The following is a 22,450-nucleotide window of genomic DNA, read 5'->3' as shown; positions in this document are numbered from 1 at the left end:
ATTATGGGTCAGTTAAAATAACTACGGCCACAAGGTGGTGATAGAATACATACACACAGAACAGAACAGAACAGAACAGGGCTAGAGAGGACTGTAATTTCACATGCCCCAGCTTGAACCTTTACATGGTCTTGTAAATATTGTATATAGGTTACCTCTGATGACTTGTGATCTTAACATTTTCAGTATTGTTTAGCCTAAAATCTGCATTCCGGGTTTCTTGGTCTTAACCGGTGACATTTGTATGTCAATGTATTCAGAAAAATAGCTTAATTTCCTGCTCTGGTGCCGTATCATCAACCCCTCCAGTTTGGCAAATATACTTACAATAATTGAAAAACAAATGTATATTTATTTGGACATAAACACTTGGATATTCTGACCTGTGTTACATATATAAATCGTGATGAAAATGAGAAATAAGTAGACAATGTTGTGACTATTTTTTGTTCATCCGGGTTAATTTCATATTGCCTTAGTGATTTATCAATGAAGATACATATTTTTCTATAATGACGAGATGCTCACCCTAACAATGGTAATAGTTGTCCCAAAGGCGACTAGTTCAGGTCCAAAATAAACCCATAGAAATGCATTGTGGTTCTTTTTTTTTAACGTATTTTGGCGAGAGTTAAACCTCTTGCTTTCACTCATCCTCTCTGATGAAGAGCATGACGCAGTATCATTTATGGTTTCTTTTTTTAACGAAATTGTTTATCCCTTGCTATCGTCACCGCTGGTACGTGGCACCTGTCCTTTGATTGGTCCGTAGTGATCCTGCTGCCATTGAAGAATTTGGAGCCCGTGTGAAGGGGGTGTGTCTGCAGTGACAGTACACGCCTCTTATATAAAATGTATTTTCTCCTAGTCGAGATATAAAAAAGGCAAAATACACGAGAGCTGTTTGCTTAACCAAGGTCACGACTCAGCTTCGAGTACTGCTTTTCTGTACAAACGCTCGCTTTTAATTTACGTGTGACAGGCGGAACGTTATTTTTTTTTAAAGAAGGCGTCAATATCGAAGTAATTCCTTAATAATCATAATCAACTGCACGTGTGAATTCATGTCTGTATATTCTGACCAAATATACTGGTAAGTATGATTTTTGGCATGTATTTTTTTTACACCCGAGACTTCAGTTCGATGTTGATGAAACATTTTGGAATCAAGTTTCATTATTGCATGTAGCCTGTGATTTTTAGCATTGCCTTTATATTTGCTAATGGCCATAACAGGTATAATCAATAGAAAACTAAGATGCTTGGAAGAATGTATGTAAATCAGAAGAAAGTATTTACTGCTTCAAACCATTACAACTGCGCGCTTGAATGTGTCAGGGTGCAGTCAGTGGCGTTGTTTTTGTTTTAGAACCTTTATAAAGCCACCTGAAAGAAAGGTCAGATAACAAACAAAGCACTCCACATTTTTGGAGGTCTGTTTTTCAAATGGTGACAGGTGTCAAGCTGTCCTCCAAGACTCCTTATCCAGGTGCCATGTCTGAGGTTGACCCTTTTCCTTTCATAAGGGGACATCATAGGCAGGTTAACGTTTTTTGCAGAGTGTTCACTAGTTGGCACAGTCACCAAGTCATAACTGGATTTGAAACCTAACTTTAAACCAAATGCACATTTTTTGTTTTCAATCATTTTTACAATATAATACATTTTGACATCTAGCCGAGATCACTCAGTTCTGCCTCCAGGGCAAGATTCATGAAAATAAAGGTCAACATGCACATCCTAGATTGGCAACCTAATGTTTTCGCGATGCAATGCCTTTTAGTCAAACTACTGATAATTGCAGAAGTAATAACATGAGCCTACCTTGGTTTCTCGTCAAGCAATGATATGGAACTGTTCAACCACACTACTGTTTCACATTGTTTGACCTTTAGTGGTTAGACAATTGACCTTTTATTGGTGAGCTATTGTGGTGGGGTGCAATAGAGGGAGGTGGAATGAGGCTCTTAACCCATTGACAGTCCATCCATCACCCAGAGGAGGCCTGTGACTCAATCTCTCCATTTTACTCTGGGTACTCCGACCTCCATATAGGCTTGTAACATTGCATTAAGGATTAGAAGACTTCGTCCAAGACTTCATGCAATGCAGTTTTTTGCTTATTTTTTTATTCATTTTTTTTTTACTCTGCAAGTCTGTTTGCGTGCACCAGGAAGTGAAGACCCGACCCTGTGACTTACAGTAACCACAAAGCTTCTCATCTCCGCTTTGTGTGCTTCGCTGTTCTTCAGATACCACTGCTACATGGGGGACCCTTTTGTTTCCCCATGCATTGCTGCCTAATATAGCACTTTGCAGTTTATTTTTCAAAGCTCACTGCAGGAAAAAAAAAAAGTTGTTTCAGGTTTATCATGTTATAATTCATAAGTGCAGTCCCATGGGAGCCATTTGATAGCTTTCAATGTTTTGCCAGGGGCAGTTGTTGCATTTATGGGTATTACACTTGTAGGTGAGTGACGACTCACACTATCTCACCCCTGGTAAACAGGAAGACCTGCTCTTTTTACACGTTTGAACTCTTGAAACAAGAACACGTAATTCTCCTATAAAGTGATCAGGTCATTGTGGATCAAATGCCTCTGCTTTGGCACCTTGGAATTATGGACTCAAGTTGTGCTGGAGCTGGACCTAAACATTAGCATGTTCTGTCCAGTCAGTAACACAGTAACAGTGTTTCCTATATTCTGAGAAGGCTGAGCTCAGCAAGGAAGCCTATGGGCTGGAGCAGAAATCTAGATATGGCCCATTAATTCCACACACACACACACACGCCTCCAGGTTGTGTGATTTGACCGGTCGCCAGGCAGCCCAGCGGTCACACTTTTATTTGGATAGTCCAGATTTTCCATCTGTAGATGCTCTACAGCTGGTCATGCTATCAACAAGCTATATTGATAAGCAACTGCTTGCTAAGGTTACTGTTAGGCAGGGCCATCCAGCTCCAGGCATAAGCGGTCTTCTTAGAATAGTAGAATACACAAAGTGCAAGTTGGAAATTTGGTTGTGCATCAGCAGTTTCTCCTCATATGTAACAACAATGGGGGCAATGTGAGTGCCATCCAGAAAATGTGTCAGATCATGCAAGATTACGCAAATGTCTACATACTTGATGCGCAGAAGGAAAAAATGGGGAACAGATCTCCTCGAAGAGGGAAGTTTGTCCGGTTCAATAAACCCTCAAACATAAATTGTCGGCAACACTGAAATGGGCTAATTCCATGTAAATTACATACAGAACATAACTCAATTCAAACTAGTGTTATAAAATACAACTTGTTAGAAATAGGCAGCACGTGTTAACTGTCCTGTTGCGTAACAATCACTTTTTGGAACAGTGAGTGCATGCTGACATCGCGTGCATAAAACTTGGGGTGACCGTTAGAGATATTTGGAACAAGGTTTTAAAATGTAAATATTTCTCTCCGCTGTCGAGGGGGGGGGGGGGCACTAAAATGTTGAACCTGTGAGGTGGGGAGGGGCCCCCAACCAAATCTCGCTTAGGGCCCCAAAAAAGCTAGAGCCGACCCTGCGGTTAGGTTTAGAATAAGGGTTAGGGGCAAGGTGAGGATAGTTCATTGAAATGTTACTGTAGATCACGGGTCTCCAACAGGTCGATCGCTTGCTACCAGTAGCTTGCAGCTCACCTATGAATAGTTCGCCAAACAATTCTGAAAGTAAATACAATTTTCACGTGTTCCACTGCCAACTGTCATAAACCAATCTCACAAGTATCAGACACTGCAAGCTCCCAACTAATATCTAATCAATGGAACGTTGACATGATCCCAGCCCTGGTTAGCCACTATTGGCTTAAAAATCTTATCTGGCAATTAATTTACAGCAGTATTGCCTGTCTGCCTGTGTGGTGCGCACATTTGTCTATGACTCCAAGTGGAGCCAGTTGATGTGATAACCGTCTGGTGGGTTGACAGAGATACCTTACCCAAAACCTTCTCAATTAAATGTTAACTGCGAAGTAGTATTATTTGTTATTTGCAAACTTTGCCATTAAATGAGCAGCAGCGGTACAGAACCTTCGCTAGACTGCATATTCCTCACTCCCTAGATGTGCAATTAAAGGGACAGATTAAAGGGGAATTGCACTCTAATCTAAATGCGTTCATTTTCTTCCAGACCAAAAAAAGAAATTGTATTCTCATATGATTTAATCATTGACACTCAACATCCAATTTTGTTGTTTTTCTATGAACAATTGTTCATTTGAGTGAAGAAAAAAAAATTAATCCAGCAATTTTTACTGGGAACATCATTTGGAAAACAAATCACAGATTTTATGTGGGCCCCCCCATAGTTTTTTTTATTAACAATTATTTGACCAGGTACTGTATATTGACAGAAAACAGTGCACTACTTTCTCTTGTACAATAATGACCCAGTGAAGAGTTGCAGGGGAGTGGAGAGGATAAGAATTTGCCTATATGAAAGATGTCTTGTGACATGTTTTTAATTTTTTTAAAGTAGCTCTTGTGCTAGAAAAGGTAGTCTGTAGAACAGGTAGTCTGTAGAACATCTACAGATGGACTATACAAATAGTGTTACCGCCCAGTGTTGGTATGGAATCTCAGCAGCAGCTTCGCCTTTTCGCCAAGCCTCCTCAGATGTATAATGCACATAGCGAGACTCGGGAGGAGTAGAGGGGAAACAGTGTTAATTATGCAAGACGTAATATCCTATCGTGTGCACTCGCGTTGCTATGGGGATATACGTTTTGTCTCTGTCAGCACAGACTGGCAGATGACTTGGCAAGACTGTAGAACAATGTGTCCTCAATTAGTTTCCATACCATACACACTTGGAGGATGATACAGCATAGAGGGTAGGGTAATATTATTTTTAGTTACTGAGTCATCTACCATTTAGAGTTGATGGGATTGTGCAGCTTTGTAGAGATACCTACCCTAAAGAACAAATCCTGACTGGCATCGATCCAGGAATTGGAGTCGTCACACTGTCCTCACCACAGATTCTTCTAAAAATATCTTTGACACTGTAAATGTAATGTTGGACAGACAGACCTTCACACGTGCTCTAATGATCAGCCAAAGCAGCAGGCAATCTCTGTGATCCTTAGTTTTATTTATTTAGCCAGGACACGTGTCAGTCTGAGATGCCCCGTCTCATGCCCATGCCAGACCCGTGACTGGAATGTGTCTAGGACTGGCATTAGCCCACATAGGAATGGCATTAGTCCATATGAACATGTGACTGTGTACAGTATGTAGGCCTAGTTGTTTCTGTTGACCGTGCTAAAGATAGTCACTGAAGTGCCAAGCTGGCCAGTACCTGGTCATGTTGCATGCCCATGGAAGATGGGACAGCAAGTCCAGACAGAAGTTCTAATTGGCAATAGTCAAAGGAGTCATCTCAGCCCAATCCTGGTCTAAGATTAAGATAATTTTAAAGTGGTTTTGAGTAAATGTGTCCTTGACAAGTGGAGTGCCTTAACTGATCTTTGGCAGTGGTCATTATAGAATTTGTGGTGCCCTTTTAGAATTAATTTGTACTTTGATGGGTGCTGCCAGGGTAGAAGTAGGAATGCACAATATTTCACCTCTTGGCCTCAACATTAGTTTGCACAAAGGCCAACTAATGCACAATGAACTTGTGAAGTGTTTCTTAACTGCATAGCCCATGTTAATCATTATCCTTATACAATTGGAGTTGTTTAATTATACAGAACACTTAACATGGCTCCTTGAGGGAGACATTTTCACATTCTTTTTTTGAAAAAAAGGACACGTTTTGTAACATCGGGCAGAAACTTTTAGCAGTAATGGATTTGAATGGTATGTTCTCTCACTGGTTGAATTATTACAGTACATGTGTTCCTCCACTTCTCATTGTGCCCCTTTGTTCTATTAGGACGATGTTCTGTTATTCTTAGCTGAGCAGGATGTTTATACGATCCCCGAGCAGAAATATGACTGGCAAAGGCAGAGTTATCTTCCTCCCCGCACTTCTGCACAGGTCTGTGCTGTCACCACTCGATGTCCATCCCTCTCCATGTGTCTCTGGCTTACCCTCTCTCCTGTCTCAAGAATGAAATGGGTCTTTTGACATATTTTCCACACACAACCTTGCATATCCTTTGGACTAGTTTTTATTTTTAGATTTCCTGCTATTGTTGTTGTTGAACCAGGTCGACTAGTTTATAAACGTATGAGAAGATTCCAGAAACCTATTCTGCCATTGGGTCTTGGCTTGTGCTTTCACCCTGTGGCCCCCACCTGCACAAAAATAGTTTTCCTTCTCCCAATTTGAATGTGACACATGGTATGTACATTTGGAAATGGAAATATTGATGGTTAAACAGCAGTAGCCATTGCTTCAGGGTGTGGCAATGTGTTGTGTGAAAAAAAATCTATTTACACAGCATCTCTCCTTTTCAGTTTGAAGCAATTGACTTTTTCTTTCTGACAGATTCAGGATAGATGAACTATATAATGTATAGGAGCTTTGTCCCTTATTCTAAGGAATGAATACATCCACCTCTGTACTTTTTTATTGTGGTACCATAAGGCCAAGCCTTTTTACATGAAAGTGACGTTTTGGAAAATGTGGATGGCCTAAGGGCTTTATTTGCTATTTTTGGATTGACATAAATTTAAAGAGTTAATCTTTAACTTAATCCCCATAGAATGAAAGAATGGTTGTTGATCTCCCATTTGTTTTTCTCCAATCAGAGTATGAGGGAACACTTTTGATGAAAGGTCTTGATTCCCACTGCAGACTGTCTTATCTTTACTGTGTGGGAATTAATAGGTTCTTGAATAATAAACATGGATGTCTTAGAAAGAATTCAACAAAGCAGTGAAGGAACATGAGTGAGTAGCAAAGTATGAGTCATACGACACATCTCTATTTTTGCCCACAATCTCTTATGGTGAAAACATTTTAATTTTCCGATCACAGAACGTTTACAAACTGAAAGTGTCACTGAGGTTCCACTGTTGATTTCTCCATAAAGAGTCTTGAAGTCCAGTTCAGGGTCTTGTCTGACATTGTACATAGCAGTACTGTCAAAATACCTCAGAGGCAACTTGACAAATATTTGGAAAAGAGAGCTTTTAAGATGAAGTTGAGATGAAGAATCCATCCGGAGCAACATATATATGAATATAATGTAGGCTCCTTTTTTGAAGTGCACTTCATTGGTTTAACCTAAAATGTTTCGTTGGTCATGGCTGCGGTATGTTGACATGACCAACCACTAAACCTTCAATTGTTTCTACTGTAAAAGGAGGTTAATGGCACCCAATATTCATTTTTTTGCAGAAACAAACTGACTTGTTGTATTTGGAACAAGTATGTTCTTGTTCTGCTCATCTGAGGCAGGTTGTGATCTATGTTCTGTTTCCTGTCCCCTATGGTGGGTTGGCCACCCTGACCGCAGTCCTGTGGACACTGGCCGCTGTGCCACCAGACTTGAAATAGAAAGCTTGAGATTCTCGCTCTGCTCGGCTGCCGTCTTGGTTGTCAAACATCCCAAGAATATATTTCCTCCCACATAGTACCTCAGTTCAATCCTCCTGTTCAGTTATTTCTTACAGTGCATATACAGTGCGCCTTACTTCAACTAAAATGGAATGTTTTCAGTCCCAGTCAAATTGCACTGCACGCCCACAATGCATTCTCGCTATGACTGTGTCCCCTCTCTCCTAGTTGAAGCATACCTCGTCCTGTATTTAGATATGGCTACCCAATGCAAACCACATATCAGTGGTGGTGTAGCTTTGCAGTGCACCAAATGTATGCTGCAGAGCCTGTCAGTGGTCAGACAAAATGAAAGCAAATGCATGCATAGAGACTAAACAAAATACTGAACAAGGCTTATGTGTAGCTTTTTCATTGCAAAAATAATACCAAAGGGCCAAATCTCATGCAACTACATGACTGAAAGTCGTACTCTGTCATTCTCGCTGATAGGATTAATTTGCATAACGCTTGCCAAAGTAATAGCTACATGTAAATGATATTGCACCAACCTATCCGTTCTCCATTATGCGGCCTCTTGTACAGCACTATGATTGGGACACATGTACCAACTCTGCATTGATGTAAAGTACTCAAGTAAAAATATTTAAGTCGTTTTAATTTTTTTAATATTTATATTTTTGACAACTTTTACTTCACTACATTCCTAAAGAAAATAATGTAATTTTTACGATTTCCCTGACACCCAAAAGTACTTGTTACATTTTGAATGGTTAGCAGGCCAGGAAAATGGTTCAGTTCACCCATTTATCAATAGACCATCCCTGGTCATCCCTACTGTCTCTGATCTGGCGGACTCACTAAATACACATGCTTTGTTTGTAAATTATGTTTAAGTGTTGGATTGTGCCCTGGCTATCAGTAAATTAAAAACATGAAAATGGTGCTTCCTGGTTTGCTCAATATAAGGAATTTGAAATGATTGTATTCTGCTCCTCAGTGTGAAAGTTTGACACTGATATTGGATCCTGAATGGTGGAATAACCCAGTCCTTTCCCTTATGTCTCTGTCCAGCCCAGTGTTTGTGCCTAGCGGAGACATGACTGAGGTGATGATCAGTAGCACCCCCATGGAGGACATAAGGCTCAGCCCCAGTAAGGACCGGCTCTCTTTCCAGGTAACTAACACGCATACTAACACCAGTTTTTGTCCTAAAGGGAACTTGGTTTGCAGCAAAATCATGGTATATAACCCATAAGGGCAGGGCTCTACTCTGACCGTTTTTACAAGAAGTACTTGTATGCTTAAATTGGAAAATCTAAGCACACACAGAGAAATATAGGAGTACACTTAAAAATATTTAATGTAATAAAGCTAGAATCCTACTTTTTATTTTTTTTAGGCACTCTGGTACTGCTTAATACAAATTCCAGGTCGCACAGGAAAATATTTAGGCGCATATGCGAGTAAAATGGTCACACTGTAGATCCCTTTTATAAGGGGGAAGCCAAACTAGGAGGCAGAGGGTGAACTAGTTTTAATTGGTTTATGGTACACGTCCCTGTTCAAAGTCCTCGCCACCATTAGTAACCCAAAAATGGTCTTGGATTTTTAACAAAAGATTGAGGTTGGATTAAGGACAGGGCTGCATGTTCCATCATGGTTCTTAATGTAAGCAGCTCACCCAGTGGGAACATGGGTAAGGAGAGGTTTGTTTTCTAACCAGGAGGTCTAATCATTAGCATTATTATTGTTATAACAAGTTATGCAAACAACCTTTTGATTGGGATTTCAAGGGGGGATATTTAAGAAAAAAATTGTATTTGCCTTGAGATGGAGTGCAGCTTTGCAGGGAGTTCGAGATGATTGCACAGACTTTTAAAAACATGCAAAGGACATGAATAGGAGTTAGCAGGCCATCAGGTGGTCTTGACCAGTTTTATTGTTTGGAAAGAATCTGAGCCATTTTAAGGCAAAACCACTCCTTTATGAGTGTCTGTGACTGTACGTGTCAGAGTCCCAGATGATGCAGACTGACCCTTTAGGAAGGGTCAATTTACACCCAAGCTATGTCTGTCCTGTGAGGCCACTAGGAGGCAGCACTCCTAGTGGCTGGTGTTTTTAATGCAGGAAACCTCATTTCTACCAGCATGTCACCTGTGCAACTTGAGGCGAAAAAAAAACAGATCACATGTACTCCACAAACAGAGACGCATCCAAAGCTCTGCCTCGCCCTGTATTTGACAAATCTGACCATATCCTACTGATTCCTGCTTACAAGAAAAAAACTCAAATGGGAAGTACCAGTGATGTGATCCAATGAAGCGGATGTTAAGCTACAGGACTGTTTCGCTAGCACAGACTGGAATATGTTGCAAGACTCATCCAATGTCATTGAGGAGTTTACCACATCAGTCACCAGCTTCAATAATAAGTGCATTAACATTGTCATCTCCTACATGACCGACCGTACGTACATATCCCAAACAGAAGCCATGGGTTAAAGGCAACAGCCACACTGAGCTAAAGACGACCTACCGCTTTCAAGGAGCGGGGCACCAGACGAGCTAAATGCCATCTATACTCGCTTTGAGGCAAGCAACACTCAACCATGCGTGAGAGCACCAGCTGTTACGGATGACTGTGATCATGCTCTCTGTAGCCAAGGGCTAGACGGATTACCAGGACTTGTACTCGGAGCATGCGCTGACCAGTTGACAAGTGTCTTTACTAACATTTTCAACCTCTCCCTGACCCAGTCTGTAAAGCCTACGTATTTCAAGCAGATCGATATAGTCCCTGCGCCCAAGAACGCCAAGGTAATGTCTAAATGGCTATCGCCCCATTGCACTCGCATCTGTAGCCATGAAATTCTTTGAAAGACTGGTCATTGCTTAGATCCACAGATGACGCAATCTCTATTGCACTCCACACTGCCCTTTCCCACTTGGACAAAAGGAACACCTATGTGAAAATGCTGTTCATTGACTACATCTCTGCATTCAAAAACATAGTGACCTCCAAGGTCAACACTAAGCTATGGACCCTGGATCTGAACACCTCCCTCTGCAACTGGATCCTGGACTTCTTAACGGGACGCCCCTGGGTGGTAAGGGTAGGAAACAACACATCTGCCACGCTGACCCGTAACACGCGGGCCTCTCATGGGAGTGTGCTTAGTCCCCTGCTGTAGTCCCTCTTCACCCATGACTGCATGGCCGCGCACGACTTCCAACACCATTAAGTTTGCAGACACCACCGGTGTAAGGCCTGATCAACGATGCCAATGAGACTATAGGGAGGTGGTCAGAGAACTGGCCGTGTGGTGCCAGGACAACAACCTCTCCCTCAACGTCACAAAGACAAAGGAGCTGCTCGTGGAATACAGGGCCGACACGCCCCCTTTCACATCGACAGGGCTGTAGTGGTGTGGGTCGAGAGCTTAAAATTCCTCAATCCACATCACTAAGGATCTATCATGGTCCACAGTCTTGAAGAGGGCACGATAATGCTTCTTCCCCCTCAGGGGGCTCCTTCTCAAAATGTACTGTTTTTAAAAAAATATATATTTCACCTTTATTTAACCAGGTAGGCTAGTTGAGAACACGTTCTCATTTGCAACTGCGACCTGGCCAAGATAAAGCACATCAATTCGACACACAACAACAGAGTTACACATGGAATAAACAAAACATACAGTCAATAATACAGTAGAACAAAATAAAACAAAAAGTCTATATACAGTGAGTGCAAATGAGGTAAGTTAAGGAAATAAATAGGCCATGGTGGCGAAGTAATTACAATATAGTAACTAAACACGAATGGTAGATCGGCAGAAGGTTAATGTGCAAGTAGAGATACTGGGGTGCAAAGGAGCACGATAAATAAATACAGTATGGGGATGAGGTAGGTAGGTAGATGGGCTGTTTACAGATGGGCTATGTACAGGTGCAGTGATCTGTGAGCTGCTCTGACAGCTGGTGCTTAAAGCTAGTGAGGGAGATGTGAGTCTCCAGCTTCAGAGATTTTTGCAGTTCGTTCCAGTCATGGGCAGCAGAGAACTGGAAGGAAAGATGACCAAAGGAGGAATTGGCTTTGGGGGTGACCAGTGAGATATACCTGCTGGAGCATGTGCTACAAGTTGGTGCTGCTATGGTGACCAATGAGCTGAGATGAGGTGGGGCTTTACCTAGCAGAGACTTGTAGATAACCTGTAGCCAGTGGGTTTGGCGACGAGTATGAAGCGAGGGCCAACCAACGAGAGCGTACAGGTCGCAATGGTGGGTAGTGTATGGGGCTTTGGTGACAAAACGGTTGGCACTGTGAGACTGCATCCAGTTTGTTGAGTAGAGTGTTGGAGGCTATTTTATAGATGACATCACCGACGTCGAGGATCGGTAGGATGGTCAGTTTTACGAGGGTATGTTTGGCAGCATGAGTGAAGGATGCTTTGTTGCGATATAGGAAGCCGATTCTAGATTTAATTTTGGATTGGAGATGCTTAATGTGAGTCTGGAAGGAGAGTTTACAGTCTAACCAGACACCCAGTCCACGTATTCTAAGTCAGAGCCGGCCAGAGTAGTGATGCTGGACGGGCGAGCAGGTGCGGGCCGTGATCGATTGAATAGCATGCATTTAGTTTTACTTGCAGTTGGAGGCCACGGAAGGAGAGTTGTATGGCATTGAAACTTGTCTGGAGGTTAGTTAACACAGTTTCCAAAGAGTGGCCAGAAGTATACAGAATGGTGTCGTCTGCGTAGTGGTGGATCAGAGAATCACCAGCAGCAAGAGCAACGTCATTGATGTATACAGAAAAGAGAGTCGGCCTGAGAATTGAACCCTGTGGCACACCCATAGAGACTGTCAGAGGTCCGGACAACAGGCCCTCCGATTTGACACACTGAACTCTATCAGAGAAGTAGTTTGTAAACGAGGCGAGGCAATCATTTGAGAAACCAAGGCTGTCGAGTCTGCCAATGAGAATGTTGCGATTGACAGTCGAAAGCCTTGGCTAGGTCGATGAACACGGCTGCACAGTAATGTCTCTTATCGATGGTGGTTATGATGTCATTTAGGACCTTGAGCGTGGCTGAGGTGCATCCATGACCAGCTCTGAAACCAGATTGCATAGCGGAGAAGGTACGGTGGGATTCGAAATGGTCTGTAATCTGTTTGTTAACTTGGCTTTCGAAGACCTTAGAAAGACAGGGTAGGTTAGATATAGGTCTGTAGCAGTTTGGGTCTAGAGTGTCTCCCCCTTTGAAGAGGGGGATGACCGTGGCAACTTTCCAAACTTTGGGAATCTCAGACGGTACGAAAGAGAGGTTGAACAGGCTCGTAATAGGGGTTGCAACAATTTCGGCAGATAATTTTAGAAAGAGAGGGTCCAGATTGTCTAGCTCAGCTGATTTGTATGGGTCCAGATTATTCAGCTCTTTCAGAACATCAGCTATCTGGATTTGGGTGAAGGAGAAATGGTGGGGGCTTTGGCGGGTTGCTGTGGAGGGTGCCGGCAGTTGATCGGGGTAGGGATAGCCAGGTGGAAAGCATGGCCAGCCGTAGAGAAATGCTTATTGACATTCTCAATTATAGTGGATTTATCGGTGGTAACGGTGTTTCCTAGCCTCAGAGCAGTGGGCAGCTCGGAGGAGGTGCTCTTATTCTCCAAGGACTTTAGTGTCCCATAATTTTTTTGAGTTAGTACTACAGGATGCAAATTTCTGTTTGAAAAAGCTAGCCTTAGCTTTCCTAACTGCCTGTGTATATTTGTTCCTAACTTCCCTGAAAAGTTGCATATCACGGGGCTATTCGATGCTAATGCAGAACGCCGCAGGATGTTTTTGTGCTAGTCAAGGGCAGACAGGTCTGGAGTGAACCAAGGACTATATTCCTAGTTCAAAATTTGAGTAGGGCATGCTTATTTAAGATGGTGAGGAAGGTACTTTTAAAGAATAGCCAGGCATCATCTACTGACGGGATGAGGTCAATGTCATTCCAGGATACCCCGGCCAGGTCGATTTAGAAAGACCTGCTTAAAGAAGTGTTTAAGGGAGTGTTTGACAGTGATGAGGGGGTGGTTGTTTGGTCGCAGACTTGTTACGGATGCAGGCAATGAGGCAGTGATCGCTGAGATCTTGATTGAAAACAGCAGAGGTGTATTTGGAGGGCGAGTTAGGATGACATCTATGACGGTGCCCGCGTTTACTGATTTGGGGTTGTAGCTGGTAGGTTCATTGATCATTTGTGTGAGATTGAGGGTGTCAATCTTAGATTGTAGGATGGCCGAGGTGTTAAGCATGTCCCAGTTTAGGTCACCTAGTAGCACAAGCTCAGAAGATAGATGGGGTGGGCAATCAATTCACATATGGTATCGAGGGCACAGCTGGGGGCAGAGGGAGGTCTATAGCAAGTGGCAACAGTGAGAGACTTGTTTCTGGAAAGGTGAATTTTTAGAAGTAGAAGCTTGAATTGTTTGGGTACAGACTTGGATAGTAATACAGAACTCTGCAGGCTATCTTTGCAGTAGATTGCAACACCGTCCCCTTTAGTAGTTCTATATTGGCGGAAAATGTTATAGTTAGCGATGGAGATTTCAGGGTTTTTGGTGGTTTTCCTAAAGCCAGGATTCAGACATGGCTAAGACATCTGGGTTGGCAGAGTGTGCTAAAGCAGTGAGTAAAACATACTTAGGGAGTAGGCTTCTAATGTTAATATGCATGAAACCAAGGCTTTTACGGTTACAGAAGTCAACAAATGAGAGCACCTGGGGGTTTGGGAGTGGAGCTAGGCACTGCAGGACCTGCATTAACCTCCACTTCACCAGATGAACAGAGGAGAAGTAGGATAAGGGTACGGCTAAAGGCTATACGAACTGGCCATGTAGCACATTCTGAACAGAGAGTAAAAGGAGCAGGTTTCTGGACATGATAGCATAGATTCAAGGCATAGTGTACAGACAAAGGTACGGTAGGATGTGAGTACATTGGAGGTAAACCTAGGCATTGAGTAATGATGAGAGAGAGTCTCTAGAGATGTTTAAACCAGGTGATGTCGTCGCATACGTAGGAGGTGGAACAACATGGTTTGTTAAGGCATATTGAGCAGGGCTAGAGGCTCTACAGTGAAATAAGACAGTAATCACTAACCAGGACAGTAATGGACGAAGCATATTGATATTAGAGGGAGGCATGCGTAGCCAAGGGAACATATGGGTCCAGTGAGTGGTTGAGCTGACTGGAGACACGGTGATTCAAACAGTTAGCAGGCCGATGCTAACAGTTAGTAGGCTGGGGCTAAGCAATCTAGCAGTTTGTAGACCGGGTTAGCAAGCAAGCAGTTAGCAGGGGCTAGCAGTTAGCAGACCGGGCAGACAAGTTAGCAGACCGGGGCAGACAAGTTAGCAGACCGGGGCAGACAAGTTAGCAGACCGGGGCAGGCAAGCTAGCAGTTAGCAGACCGGGGCAGGCAAGCTAGCAGTTAGCAGACCGGGGCAGGCAAGCTAGCAGTTAGCAGACCGGGGCAGGCAAGCTAGCAGTTAGCAGACCGGGGCAGGCAAGCTAACAGTTAGCAGACCGGGGCAGGCAAGCTAGCAGTTAGCAGACCGGGGCAGGCAAGCTAGCAGTTAGCAGACCGGGGTAGGCAAGCTAGCAAATCAAATCAAATTTTATTTGTCACATACACATGGTTAGCAGATGTTAATGCGAGTGTAGCGAAATGCTTGTGCTTCTAGTTCCGACAATGCAGTAATAACCAACAAGTAATCTAGCTAACAATTCCAAAACTACTACCTTATAGACACAAGTGTAAGGGGATAAAGAATATGTACATAAAGATATATGAATGAGTGATGGTACAGAGCGGCATAGGCAAGATACAGTAGATGGTATTGAGTGCAGTATATACATATGAGATGAGTATGTAAACAAAGTGGCATAGTTAAAGTGGCTAGTGATACATGTATTACATAAAGATGCAGTAGATGATATAGAGTACAGTATATACGTATACATATGAGATTAATAATGTAGGGTATGTAAACATTATATTAGGTAGCATTGTTTAAAGTGGCTAGTGATATATTTTACATTTCCCATCAATTCCCATTATTAAAGTGGCTGGAGTTGAGTCAGTGTGTTGGTAGCAGCCACTCAATGTTAGTGGTGGCTGTTTAACAGTCTGATGGCCTTGAGATAGAAGCTGTTTTTCAATCTCTCGGTCCCAGCATTGATGCACCTGTACTGACCTCACCTTCTGGATGATAGCGGGGTGAACAGGCAGTGGCTCGGGTGGTTGTTGTCCTTGATGATCTTTATGGCCTTCCTGTGACATCGGGTGGTGTAGGTGTCCTGGAGGGCAGGTAGTTTGCCCCCGGTGATGCGTTGTGCAGACCTCACTACCCTCTGGAGAGCCTTACGGTTGTGGGCGGAGCAGTTGCCGTACCAGGCGGTGATACAGACCGACAGGATGCTCTCGCGCTGCTGCGCCTTCTTCACGATGCTGTCTGTTTGGGTGGACCAATTCAGTTTGTCTGTGATGTGTACGCCGAGGAACTTAAAACTTACTACCCTCTCCACTACTGTTCCATCGATGTGGATAGGGGGGTGTTCCCTCTGCTGTTTCCTGAAGTCCACAATCATCTCCTTAGTTTTGTTGATGTTGAGTGTGAGGTTATTTTCCTGATACCACACTCCGAGGACCCTCACCTCCTCCCTGTAGGCTGTCTCGTCGTTGTTGGTAATCAAGCCTACCACTGTTGTGTCGTCCGCAAACGTGATGATTGAGTTGTAGGCGTGCGTGGCCACGCAGTCGTGGGTGAACAGGGAGTACAGGAGAGGGCTCAGAACGCACGTGTTGACGATCGGCGGGGTGGAGATGTTGTTGCCTACCCTCACCACCTGGGGGCGGCCTGTCAGGAAGTCCAGTACCCAGTTGCACAGGGCGGGGTCGAGACCCAGGGTCTCGAGCTTGATGACGAGCTTAGAGGGAACTATGGTGTTGAATGCTGAGCTGTAGTCAATGAACAGCATTCTCACATAGGTATTCCTCTTGTCCAGATGGGTTAGGGCAGTGTGCAGTGTGGTTGAGATTGCATCGTCTGTGGACCTATTTGGGCGGTAAGCAAATTGGAGTGGGTCTAGGGTGTCAGGTAGGGTGGAGGTGATATGGTCCTTGACAAGTCTCTCAAAGCACTTCATGATGACGGAAGTGAGTGCTACAGGGCGGTAGTCGTTTAGCTCAGTTACCTTAGCTTTCTTGGGAACAGGAACAATGGTGGCCCTCTTGAAGCATGTGGGAACAACAGACTGGGATAGGGATTGATTGAATATGTCCGTAAACACACCAGCCAGCTGGTCTGCGCATGCTCTGAGGGCGCGGCTGGGGTTGCCGTCTGGGCCTGCAGCCTTGCGAGGGTTGACACGTTTAAATGTTTTCCTCACGTCGGCTGCAGTGAAGGAGAGTCCGCATGTTTTAGTTGCGGGCCGTGTCAGTGGCACTGTATTGTCCTCAAAGCGGGCAAAAAAGTTATTTAGTCTTCCTGGGAGAAAGACATCCTGGTCCGTGACGGGGCTGGTTTTCTTTTTGTAATCCGTGATTGACTGTAGACCCCAGTTAGCAGACCGGGGCAGGCAAGCTAACAGTTAGCAGACCGGGGCAGGCAAGCTAGCAGTTAGCAGACCGGGGCAGGCAAGTTAGCTTTTGGGAGACGTCGCGATGGGGTAAGTCTGTTTTTGCCTCTTCGTGCGGTGACGTCGATAGACCAGTCGTGTAATTAGTAGGGATCCAAGTAACTCTAGGTAGCTAGCAGGCCTAGCTGGTTAACAGAATAGGCCTTCAGCTGGCGTCGCGCCTGATGGGCCTGTTGGAGTCCTCGGGCAGATTGTCGTTATTCCAGTCGTAGAGGATCGGCGGGGTTCCGTGCCCCGTACCGGCAGTAGAAGGGGTCCGGATAATTGTACCCCAGGAGTAGGCTTCAGTGGTAGTACAGGAACCCTGGCCGGGATAGCTTCAGGCTAATTGGTGCTTGCTCAGGGATGTAAACGCTAGCCAGGAGTAGTCACCCAGGATTGCGGTGAGCTAGTTGCGAAGATCCAGATGAAAATGTTCAGTTTGCGGTAGGAATCCGGGGATATGGGGTGGGGGGGGTGTAAATAAATAATTGGTCCGTTATGCTCTGGTTAGAATCACGTTGTTCGAACTGGCGAGAGCTTTCCGAGCTAAAGGTTAGCTGATGACCGCTAGCAATGGTTTGCTGACTGATAGCTGGTAGTTAGCTGGCTAGCTTCAGTTGAGGGATTCCAGATCCGAAGTAAATATAAATACTTTTGGGGAGAAGAAAAAAAAACGGATCCATGCCACATTGGGTGAGGCGGGTTGCAGGAGAGTATTTAGAAGTTGAGGTTTAGCAAAATAGTTTTAAAAGATATGCGAAGAAAAATATGTAAAACGATATATACAAGGGACACGACAGGGCAAAGACTTCTGACTGCTACGCCATCTTGGATTACATGTTGACTTTGATACAATTTGTGAGTCCATCACCTGAATGCCAACTGCGTCTCTGACTGTTAGGCAACACAGCCTTACATTTTGGAATAACCCCCATGTTTGAGGGTTGCTGTAGAAACAAATCAGCAAAACAATGATGCATGGAGGCATTTATAGAGCAAAGTAACTGGATGTTGGTTACGGAGGTGAGGGCTTCTCTGCAGCAGCTTCATTTGGAGTCTGCACTTGAGTGATTCCTGATCACCCAAAGCTCCTTTCACCCCCCCTACCCCCACCCTACCACAACCCAAAATAGCTGTCATTGTGCCTCGCTAGCGATGTGTTGCCATTTCCTGCAGCTGGAAGTGAACTGAGCTGTGATGATGTTGCTGGGGGTCTTATAGCAAGGTCACTCTCTGCCATCCCCCTCGGTGCTGACGCACAGACCTTCACAGCACAGACATTCACAACACAGGCAAGGATATGCAGATACTAAACCTCCCTGCGCACACATGCACTAACACACATACTCACACACACAGGCACTGACTAACATTCATACTCACTCCCACATATGCACACACTCAAGCTGATGTCTGGAGATGCAAATGCTAAATCTGTCCAACTAACCAGGCACTCGCAGCCAAACATACTGAAACATGGCAGTTTTCAGGACATTTAGTCCTTTTCCTCCTCATCCCCCTCTCATGGTATTCAGGGAGACTTGGACCCTCTTTCTCTCTCCTGCCTCTCTCTCACTGTGTCTCCCTCTCAGCCTCATCTAATGCTTTATTTGCACTGGGCTTTTTGCCCAGACAGCAACATCGCTTTCCCCTTCCAATGTCTCCCACTGAAATATGCAGCTCTAAAAATATTCTTCCACTTCATCCAAACAGCAAAAAAAATGCTGTTCTTTGACTAGGAATGGCTGTAATCCCTTGTCAGAGTATCTCTCTCTCATGCTCTTCATTTTAGATCCAAAAAAGTCTGCACATCTTCCTGGGTTCTTCTTCAGCAAGTCTGGCATTGCACACCCACAACCCATTGAGGTCTAGCTTTTATTGCAGACAAAATCATTAAAGAGCAGACTCCACAGAGATATAATACCCATTGCTTAGCTTTCAGTATCATGGGATTATTGGTTATTTAGTCATCCTATCAGAGTGAACCTGATGAGAGTGAACCTGCAAGTAAGCATTTCATTGACTGTGTACCACATGTAGCCTGTGCATATGACAAATAAACTTTACTTGTCAATATCTACCACCTAGTGTTCTTTTGGTTAAGCTAAGAGAAAGCTCTACTGCCTTAAAATGTGCTCTGTGTCTTGACTGTAACAAACTTACTGTAGACTTGCTATACTATGATTAGCTCTCGTATAATCTCCCCATTTGTAAGCACTTAAAAGCAGCTTTGGCACTATGCCTTCCGAAGCTATTAAATTTAGGCGCATGAAAGACTGATCGGGCACCCAGGACTTTAACTGTGTTTTTGTCCTTTCCTCAGATCTTCCCGGACCCCTCGGACTTCGAGCGCTGCTGTAAGCTGAAAGATCGCCTGCCGTCCATCGTAGTGGAGCCCACGGAGGGGGAAGTGGAGAGCGGTGAGCTGCGTTGGCCACCGGAGGAGTTCATTGTCTGTGAGGAGGAGGAGGAGGAGAACCATGGCAAAAGCCAAACTGGACAGCCGACGCAGAACAACGAGCACTAGAAGCCAAACAGACACCACCCACCCTCCTACACACACCAGCAGGAGATCCCACTTGCACCTAAACCACTCAAACAGACTGAACAGGGGCACACATGTCAGTGATGCTCACTTTCCTTCCCTTGACACCAAAGCATCACTCTCAAGAGAAGCAATATGCAGTACCTTATCTACTCTCCAGATTTAACCTCTGTTGCTTTACCTTACACTCACACTCCATATGCATGAAAGTACACACACACACACACACACACACACACACACACACACACACACACAGTTTAAACCAACCCCAAAATAGAGGCCCAGTTAAATGGTAGCAGCTCTGGGCTTTATGGACAAATCTAGTACTGCAGGATAATACAGTTCCCACACCATTCGGTCAAATCTGCTGGCCACATGACTCCAGAGACTCCTCATACCCATATAGACTACTGCTGTGGTACCCAAGCAGACTTCTGTTTTTCATACTTTCCTTCCGTATATGGATTGAAATATACATGACGATGATTGCCATTGCAGTCTATGGATCTCATAGCCAGTCTTTAAAAGTCAGTGCTTGTGCATAGGTTGGTGGGGTTTGTTTTGTTAGTTTCGGTGGATTCTGGTGGTTGACAGGAAGTAGGGGTTACTGTCTAAACACAAGGAGACCTTTGGTCTCCGTTGGGTGAAGTACTAGTTTTTTACACTGAGATGGAAAGAGAGGAAACGCTTCCCTAATTCTGTAACAATGAATAATATGTACAGTATGTTATGAAGGCTGGTTGTGCCCTGAAGCACTCATGTGCTTTTATTTTGTTCTTGTTGTGTACCCTTGATGTCATTGGATAGGTATTGGAAGTGGGGGACAGTAAGAGTCAATATATTTTTGAGATTATGTAGTGATTTAAAACCAACAGTGTCACTATAATGGACAAAGACTCACTGAAGGACATGTAAATATATGTTTGCCCTCAGAACCAATACCTGAGGTTACTGTTGATTTGGTTTATTTTATTATTGTCGCAAAACATTCATGAGACTAAAATGAGTTCTAGGTTATTCTCACCTGAGCTCAGAGTTCCCTAATCTAGTCTTCCTGTTCTCTTGAAATCCATGATGGGTATGTCAGCCTCAATGTTCAACCAGTAAGGTTGATGCGTGGTCAGTAACTTTGCCAGATAACTTGTGTACATTTCTGAAACTCCAATTTTCCAGTTCATAAAATTGGGCATTGGTTCATGGACTCTGCACTGTTACTAACCAGTCCTCAAAAGTAGCTTAATTTTCTGATCTTGAAAACAGTTACCGGTGTCTGTCAGTTTGTCAAAGTTAGTTAGTTGGTTAACTCATTGATTCTGTCTCATAAATTGCCACTTGGTTTGTATGCCATTTGAAAGACCAACGGTGTTTTGCTCTCTATTTATATTCTACATCACCAGCTCCATGTCCAGTCTTCTTGGAAGGATGTATATTGTTAAAAGCATGTTGTTTTCTGGAGAAAAAAATACTTATGTATTTCATTTATGATACTGTATATGAAGCGTTGTGTATGTCTCTCTCTCTCTCGCACATTTAATTTCCCTGTACATGGCATTAGAACTCTGTACAGAATATCTATTTGTCTCTCTCTGCTGTCACCCACAAGTCCTGTGAGGTTTTGTAAAGCTCAGGGAGATTAGCTGCCATTTTGCTGTAATTTTTTGTATTTAGACCACTTTACTCTGAACAGAGGTTGTAAATAAACATTTGAATTTGCTTTCAACTGTCTGACTGATTCCTTGTGCTATGTCAGAGGTTGCAAAAGCAGATCCACTGCTATGGGGTAAAATCCACTTTTTCTGGGGTAACCCTATAGTGCATCATATTGTGTGTTTCTTGAAAGCAAACTTCTTTTGTAAAACAACATTTTATCCCCCTTACGTGCCATGGTTACAGGATCTAGTGCCTTTGGTTTTACTTCCTGCACATCATTGCGTCTTTATCTTGCCTTGTTCTTGATGCATGTATACGTAATATATATATATAGCAGCACAGACCACACGTCTTCCTGTTTTCTAACCTCCCCCCTCTTCTCAGGCACTAAAATGATTTAATCTCTACATCCTACTGAAGCATATTGCTAATTCTGAAGTCGGTTAAGATATTCGTAGATTGCTATGAGTTGCTAGCAACAGTGACATGGTACAATGCTGAAAACACACATGCTTATACTTCACAGGAACAAATTAAAAGTCTCTATGAAAACACACTTTACAGGTGATTCACTGCTTTGTGCTTGTAACATGGTCTGGTCAAGTTTGATTGACTTGTACCTGGAGCTGTCCCTCAAAGTGAAGGGGGTGGGACTGAGGGGGGCAAGGGCCTCCCAGATTGTCCAGGGGGCACTCCCAAGGTCTTTGGGACACTTCCTGGAAACAGAACAATGAGCTGACATTCTCCCCTTGCTGGAACAAAAGCTGTGCATAAATAGTTATTGATACACAGAGGCTGATAATGATGAGGCCGTGGGACCGCAGGGAGAAGTTTTTATTTTATTTCACCTTTATTTAACAAGGTAGGCCAGTTGAGAACAAGATCTCACTTACAACTGCGACCTGGCCAAGATGAAGCAAAGCAGTGCGACACAACAGAGTTACACATGGGATACTCAAACTTTCCGTCAATAACATAATAGAAAAATCTATAAACAGTGTGTGCAAATGTAAGATTAGGGAGGTAAGGCAATAAATAGGCCATCAGGCCAAAATGATTACAATTTAGCATTAACACTGGAGTGACATATGTGCAGATGATGATGTGC

The 22,450-nt window shown here is 43.7% G+C and overlaps 1 protein-coding gene across 1 annotated transcript; it reads left to right on the top strand.

Moving 5' to 3' along the window:
* The first annotated feature begins 648 nt into the window (after nt 1–648).
* Nucleotides 649–21,412, top strand: LOC110505698 (protein LBH). Its single transcript, XM_021585090.3, has 3 exons — nt 649–1,093; nt 8,551–8,653; nt 19,468–21,412. Exons 1-3 carry the CDS (start codon nt 1,065–1,067, stop codon nt 19,669–19,671), a joined length of 336 nt encoding a protein of 111 aa, XP_021440765.1. The 5' UTR covers nt 649–1,064; the 3' UTR covers nt 19,672–21,412.
* The last annotated feature ends 1,038 nt before the right edge of the window (nt 21,413–22,450 follow it).

The sequence above is a fragment of the Oncorhynchus mykiss genome, chromosome 25 (genome assembly GCF_057628025.1).
Source record: "Oncorhynchus mykiss isolate SJ-2025 chromosome 25, ASM5762802v1, whole genome shotgun sequence".
NCBI lineage: Eukaryota > Metazoa > Chordata > Actinopteri > Salmoniformes > Salmonidae > Oncorhynchus > Oncorhynchus mykiss.
This window is presented reverse-complemented; position numbering and strand designations above follow the sequence as displayed.